This window comes from Trichomycterus rosablanca, chromosome 14 (genome assembly GCF_030014385.1).
Source record: "Trichomycterus rosablanca isolate fTriRos1 chromosome 14, fTriRos1.hap1, whole genome shotgun sequence".
NCBI classification, from domain to species: Eukaryota; Metazoa; Chordata; class Actinopteri; order Siluriformes; family Trichomycteridae; genus Trichomycterus; species Trichomycterus rosablanca.
This window is the reverse complement of record NC_086001.1, coordinates 32,616,441-32,624,552: the sequence shown is the minus strand read 5'-3', so window position 1 is coordinate 32,624,552 and position 8,112 is coordinate 32,616,441. Positions and strand designations below refer to the sequence as shown.

At 38.6% G+C, this 8,112-nt stretch overlaps 1 protein-coding gene across 1 annotated transcript in view; it reads left to right on the top strand.

The window, feature by feature from the left end:
- The window catches only part of LOC134326311 (zinc finger protein 850-like), an 8,109-nt gene extending 487 nt beyond the window's left edge, over window positions 1-7,622 (top strand). The window contains exon 2 of the mRNA XM_063008462.1: window positions 5,343-7,622. Within this exon, the coding sequence (XP_062864532.1) occupies window positions 5,343-7,406 (2,064 nt within the window). The 3' untranslated portion in view covers window positions 7,407-7,622. The remainder of the gene's footprint in view (window positions 1-5,342) is intronic.
- The last annotated feature ends 490 nt before the right edge of the window (window positions 7,623-8,112 follow it).

Here is an 8,112-nt window from a genome sequence, read left to right as displayed (position 1 = left end):
ACTGCACTGAGTGTGGAAAGAGTTTTGCTGAACATAGTACCCTTCAAAACCACCAGCGTATTCACACAGGAGAGAAACCGTATAACTTCACTGAGTGTGGAAAAAGTTTTACTCAAAGTAGTGCCCTTAAAGTACACCAGCGCATTCACACAGGAGAGAAACCGTATCACTGCTTAGAGTGTGGAAAGAGTTTTACTCAAAGTAGCGTCCTTACAGTACACCAGCGTATTCACACAGGAGAGAAGCCGTATCACTGCTCAGAGTGTGGAAAGATTTTTGCTCATGAAAATAATCTCAAACGGCATCAGCGTATTCACATAGAGAAACTACATCACTGTTAAGAGTGTGGGAAGTTTTTTGCTCATGAAAATAATCTCAAACAGCATCAGCGTATTCACATAGAGAAACTACATCACTGTTAAGAGTGTGGGAAGTATTTTGCTCATGAAAATAATCTCAAACGGCATCAGCGTATTCACATAGAAAAACTTCATCACTGTTAAGAGTGTGGAAAGATTTTTGCTCATGAAAATAATCTCAAACGGCATCAGCGTATTCACATAGAGAAACTACATCACTGTTAAGAGTGTGGGAAGTATTTTATTGCACATTATGTTCTCCAACAACACCAGAACATTCACACAGGAGAGAGGTCGTATCACTGTTTACTGTCTGAAAAGAACTTTAGTGAAAGGAATATCCTTTAAGTACACCACACCAGCGCATTCACATAAGAGGATGACCCATATTGCTGCTTAAAGTGCGGATGAAGTTTTACTGGAAGCAGCATTTTTAATAGTTTTTGTGACTGGAGTCGTCTTGAAAAACACCATCGCATTCAGAGGAGAAAATAAAATGATACTCCACTACTGCATGTACAGAAAAAGCTATGTGTACTTTCTTTTCTACTAATATACACTAGAACTGTTCTACTTCAATTATCAAATGTACATGATGGTATGAATATGATCATTAATCTTTAAATGTAATGTGGTGTAATGTACCAACCTCAGATCTGAATCTGTTTTTATTCATTATTCAAGTTTAATCTACTTTAATAAACACAGAACAACTTTTACTTTCAAGTGGAAGAATTTTACCCTGGTCTTTATGGTGTTTGCATAAATTCTTCATATTATGAATGCTAAGTTTTCATAAATGAATAGCCTCTTACTTTAACACTTCTAGATCTACACTCCAAAATTCTAGTCTTTAGATGATTTCCACTTAGCAAATAATGAACCGTCCTCCACCAGAATGTACATGAGAAGGTGTGAATGGAAGGCTGTGGACTGAACAGTGTTGCATTGTTCTATCATCATGAGTCTTTGTTCTTTGTGTTTATCTATAGACCAAACTAGCATACCTGTCAAGTCTCCCGTTTCGGCCGGGAAACTACCGTATTTTACCCCTCTTTCCCGCCGTCCTCGCGTATTAGTATTTTCCCGTAAATTTCCCGTATTATTTTATTGTGGTATCTTCAATCATCACATCCAAATATAATATATTTAAGTGTCTTTATTATTAACCAACAAATCTCAGATAAGCAATAAAGTCATGTGCAAACTCTCAGAATGGTAACTTTCTTCTGACCCTGCTTTAACCGCACCACAACAATAACAAAAGGTAACAGTGCCTGCCACAGGTTCAGCTCCCCATTACAGGTAAGTATTTTTATGTTTCCTTTACACAATACTACAATTATAATTTAAAAAACATTCCTGTGCCTCTCCAAACTGAAATGTCACTAACCTCGCGAGAACTGCCACCCAGACTGCTGCAAGTGGCAGTTCTCACGAGGTCAGTGCAGACAGCGGGAACAAACCTGGAACAGGGAGAGATGGATGGATGCAAGGAGAGAGAGGGCATTCCTGCCAAAAAAGTAAAGACTGCATGCAAATATCTAAATGGGACATCGAATTTACCTTTCTAAAGAGGAGCAGGATGGGGCAGAGTTATGCATTCTGTAAGGTTTGTAACTGTGTTTTCATTTAGGCTGTATTATAAGAATTACATATGTAGGAATGTCCACAGCATTTCAGTGTCAACAAAGGTAGGCCTATCAGATTCTGATCATCTAATTGTAGTTTGTAAGTGGTTCACAGGTGGTTATTTTAGATTTCTTGTAAACCTGTCTTAAAATGTAAGGGATACTGAACCTCGGTTGGGCTGGTGGGACGGCTCGAAGCGCGCGGCGGAAAATGTCCCTTATTTTTAAATCCAAAACTTGACAGGTATGAATTAGTGGTAGCTAAACTCCTTTGTTAAAAGAAATACTCATATTTACGTTTAATAATCCCACCATCTTCTAGTGCATAAAACCCAGTTCATATAAATCCTAGTGAAGAAAAGGTTGAATCCAGATGATTTGTTGTGGTGTTTTTGTACCAAATGCATCTTCTCCATCTAGTGGTGCTAGAAATAAATTACAGCTTGTTGCTTAAGCACAGATTTGTGACTTTATTATTATTATTTTATTTTTATAATTATTAATTGTTGCCGTGGTGTTTGTTGTAATAAAAAAACTCCTCATATTTTAAAGTGTAAAACCATAAACAGCGCCGTCTACAAAGGTGAATCCTCTTGTGCTTATAGACTAGTTGGTTTGTAGTGTTATGTTTAAGCTTCTACTGGTGTGAATGTGTTGGAAAACAAAACATGACATTAGAGAAACTGCTTAGAAGAACGTCTAGGACTGACTGTAGTCCTCTCTAAAGCTACCTGAGCAGTGTTGGGGTAGTTACTCAAAAAAGTAATCCATTACTCATTACTTATTACTTAACTAAAATTGTAATGGGATTACTTTACTCATTACATCCTGGAACATGTCATCTCGTTCCTCATTACTTTACTTTCACGTTACATTCTAAAACCCAAACAAATACTGTATACTGGAATCACATCTACAAACAAATTCCATTTATTTACTTTATTTATTTAGTTTCAGAAAAATCCTCTCTTGTACAGAGATGTGCCTGTGTTTGTTTCTGCTTTAAAACATACACGCCATGAACCAATCAGATTTAACATCATTAAACAAGTTTATTCATTAATTATTCATCCTTATACTAGAGGAGCGACTCTGTTCCCTTATTTCATTTCAAAAGTGTCGTTCAATAGAATCGGTTCGTTCAGAAACGACTCATCACAGTAACTGTAATGTCATTACAAATATGTAACTGTAACGCGTTACATTACTTCGTTAGAGATAAAAAGTAATCACGTGACTGTACCCCGTTCCCCCCAACACTGTAGCTGAGAGATACAGGGCTAATGGAGATGTTTTACTGCTAAGCTGCTGTTCAACTCCAGTCCAGTTGGTGGCGCTGGTGCGTCTTAAGTTGTTCTGCCAACCGCCATTAAACATCATAAGAAGAACAAGAAGCTGCTGTGTTTGTACTGTAGAGCCTCATCTGTAAGTAAAATATGTATTTAATTATAACCCTTATATTTCATTATAACCACATTCTAATTAATAATAAAACTAGAGTTTATAATAAAACATCACTGTGAGGATTTGAGGAGCTTTAACTCCAGTTTTATTTAAACAAACAAACTATTAGCTGCTCCGCTAACTGTTAGCATCACACATGATTCAGTACTGATGAACCGATTCATTGAACCGATGAATCAGTGGATTGTAACGGATTCAGAGTTTATTCATTATTAAATCTAACATTTTGATATAAACGCGTCACATTTTCAGCTTTGTTTACAGTGTGTAATGTTTGATAGAAACAGCGAGTTCTTGTAGCTTTGTTTACAGGTTGTTTTACAGGTTTATAGTAAAAGTTAAAAGTATTAGTACAGCACTGTTATTGGGAGTGGATGAGAAACTAGATGTAAAGAACATCAGACTTCATCATTTCACTTTGGGCCACAAAACCACTTCCACCAAACTCAAAGGGTTGTTTCCCAGACAGGGATTAAGGCTTATAGTCCAGGACTACATTTAGCTTTAAATAGAGAATCTCCATTCAAAATGCTGTGTAGTCTAGGACTAGGCTTAATCCCTGTCTGTGAAACCAACCCAAAATGTTCTATTAGAAGTCTTTTCTGTCTGATGCTGCTCAGTCCCACAATAGTTTCAACATTTTCACTCTGTTTACAGCCTCACAGCATTAAAAATAAACAGTTAAAACAGTCTGAAAGAGTATTCCTGGATTTCTCTTTAATAGGGAATAAAGTACATTTGTCTATCTGTCTGTCTGTCTGTCAGATCTTTTAATAATGCAGTCAGCAGAAGAGGGACACGTCACCCCCATAGATCTACAAAATGAAGGATTCCAAGAGAAACTAATAAAGAAGGAGGAGGAAGAAGATGGAAGTTACTTCTGTAAGTAAATGTGGAGCAATTTGCCATGTTAGTACAGTACAGTGTGGTTAGTATAGTAGAAATAATAAGAGAATGTGGATAGTGGGATTAGAACCTGTACTTTACCGTACTGTCCTGTGGAGAAGTGCTGATACTTCCAGTCTGGATTAAATCTAAGTAGTATTTATTTGTGGTAACTAAACCCACAACCTTCAGTTTCCTCCAGTTGTTGAGTTTCTTCTTCACATATTGATGAATTTCAGGTGAAGGATCTTTAATCCCTGTGGAACACGTCACCTCTGAGGAACACCTCACCCCAGAGGAGCAACAGTGTGGAGGTTTCCAGATGAAGCCTGTAAAGAAGGAAGAAGCTGAAGATAAAGATGAACTCAGTAAGATATTTTTTATCTTGAGTAAATTAAGATTTGGATTGAATAGAATCAGAGGAACCTGGGATGAAGCATCATACAGTGAAAGCTTGTATTGTGCTCATGCAGATCAGTGTGAGCAGGAAATGATGAATGCAGGATGAATCACGTTACAGGACTTTAGCATCAGATCTCAGTTTAACAATTACTAACAGTATTTATTATTTATAATGTTATAAATGTATTTATTATTTATAATGTTATAAATGTATTGATTATTTATAATGTTATAAATGTATTTGATTATTTATAATGTTATAAATGTGTTTGATTATTTATAATGTTATAAATGTATTTGATTATTTTCTGCTTCAGAACTGAACAAGGATTTCTGCTGCTCCTCGTGTCCACGTTCCTCTACAATCCAAAATCAGCTCCACAATCACATCAAGAGCTGCAACCATGATAAATATGAGACTCTGGTGAAGATTAAGACTGAACATGAGTATCTGACGCCCACCAGAAGCTCCAGTAATCAGCAAACGTCCTCTGGTACTGTCAGCATTAACACCTCTCTCAGTCCCACACAGGAAGAAGGAAACGTCTGCTCACAGTGTGGGAAGAGCTTCAGGTTCCTGAGTTTTCTCAAAATACACCAGCGCATTCACACTGGAGAGAAACCGTATCAGTGCTCACAGTGTGGAAAGAGTTTTATTACACAGAGTGATCTAAAAAAACACCAGCGCATTCACACTGGAGAAAAACCGTATTTCTGCTCACAGTGTGGGAAGCGTTTTAATGCACAGAGTAAGCTCAAAATACACCAGCGCATTCACACTGGAGAGAAACCATATCGGTGCTCACAGTGTGGAAAGAGTTTTAATACAAAGAGTGAGCTCAAAATACACCAGCGCATTCACAGTGGACAGAAACCGTATCAGTGCTCACAGTGTGGAAAGAGTTTTAATCAACAGGGTCATCTCAAAACACACCAGCGCATTCACAGTGGAGAGAAACCGTATCAGTGCTCACAGTGTGGGAAGGGTTTTAATACAAAGAGTGATCTGAAAAAACACCAGCACATTCACACTGGAGAGAAACCGTATCAGTGCTCACAGTGTGGAAAAAGTTTTAATCAACAGAGTCATATCAAAATCCACCAGCGCATTCACACTGGAGAGAAACCGTATCAGTGCTCACAATGTGGTAGGGGTTTTAATACAAATAATGATCTCATAACACACCAGCGCATTCACACCGGAGAGAAACCATATCAGTGCTCACAGTGTGGAAAGAGTTTTAATACAAAGAGTGAGGTTAAAATACACCAGCGCATTCACACTGGAGAGAAACCGTATCAGTGCTCACAGTGTGGGAAGAGTTTTATTCAACTGAGTCATCTCAAAATCCACCAGCGCATTCACACTGGAGAGAAACCGTATCAGTGCTCACAGTGTGGGAAGAGTTTTAATCAACAGAGTCATTTCAAAATCCACCAGCGCATTCACACTGGAGAGAAACCGTATCAGTGCTCACATTGTGGGAAGAGTTTTAATCAACAGAGTGCTTTCAAAACACACCAGCGCATTCACACTGGAGAGAAACCGTATCAGTGCTCACAGTGTGGAAAGAGTTTTATTACACAGAGTGATCTAAAAAAACACCAGCGCATTCACACTGGAGAAAAACCGTATTTCTGCTCACAGTGTGGGAAGCGTTTTAATGCACAGAGTAAGCTCAAAATACACCAGCGCATTCACACTGGAGAGAAACCATATCGGTGCTCACAGTGTGGAAAGAGTTTTAATACAAAGAGTGAGCTCAAAATACACCAGCGCATTCACAGTGGACAGAAACCGTATCAGTGCTCACAGTGTGGAAAGAGTTTTAATCAACAGGGTCATCTCAAAACACACCAGCGCATTCACAGTGGAGAGAAACCGTATCAGTGCTCACAGTGTGGGAAGGGTTTTAATACAAAGAGTGATCTGAAAAAACACCAGCACATTCACACTGGAGAGAAACCGTATCAGTGCTCACAGTGTGGAAAAAGTTTTAATCAACAGAGTCATATCAAAATCCACCAGCGCATTCACACTGGAGAGAAACCGTATCAGTGCTCACAATGTGGTAGGGGTTTTAATACAAATAATGATCTCATAACACACCAGCGCATTCACACCGGAGAGAAACCATATCAGTGCTCACAGTGTGGAAAGAGTTTTAATACAAAGAGTGAGGTTAAAATACACCAGCGCATTCACACTGGAGAGAAACCGTATCAGTGCTCACAGTGTGGGAAGAGTTTTATTCAACTGAGTCATCTCAAAATCCACCAGCGCATTCACACTGGAGAGAAACCGTATCAGTGCTCACAGTGTGGGAAGAGTTTTAATCAACAGAGTCATTTCAAAATCCACCAGCGCATTCACACTGGAGAGAAACCGTATCAGTGCTCACATTGTGGGAAGAGTTTTAATCAACAGAGTGCTTTCAAAACACACCAGCGCATTCACACTGGAGAGAAACCGTATCAGTGCTCACATTGTGGAAAGAGCTTTAATCAACAAAGTGCTCTCAAAACACACCAGCGCATTCACACTGGAGAGAAACCATATCAGTGCTCACATTGTGGAAAGAGCTTTAATCAACAGAGTGCTCTCAAAACACACCAGCGCATTCACACTGGAGAGACATTAGCTGCATCCAGAATCGCATACTGACAGAGTCTGTACTAGATTGGAGGAAGTACGCAGCGCTTTCAGTACAGAAGTGTGCAGTATGCACACAACACTAGGGGTGGGCGATATGGCCTTTAAAAAATATCATGATATCTTAGCGATAATGATATTCACTCGGGATACATAAGAACACACTTGTTTTGCAGACACTCAGGAAATTTAAGGTACAAATGTTACTAAATGTCCATTAAATTAAGCATCACTTCCAGTAGGGCTGGGTGATATGGTTAAAAAACTCATATTCCCATATAAATGTACGATATAATGTAAACTTAAAGTACACCGCATTCCTAATTATTATGCAAATTGGATTTAAGTGTCATAAAGATTACATTTTTTGTTTCTCAATTTAACTCATGGATGGTATTGTGTCTCATGGCTCTTTGGATCACTGAAATCAATCTTAGACACCTGTGATAATTAGTTTGCCATTTAAAGGAAAACTACTTAAGAAGGACGTTCCACATTATCAAGCAGGCCACAGGTTTCAAGCAACATGGGAAAGAAAAAGGATCTCTCTGCTGCCGAAAAGCATCAAATAGTGCAATGCCTTGGACAAGGTATGAAAACATTTGATATTTCACGAAAACTTAAGCCTGATCTTCGTACTGTGAAGAGATTAGTGGCTGATTCAGAGCACAGATGGGTTCGTGCAGATAAAGGCAGAATGAGGAAGGTTTCTGCCAGA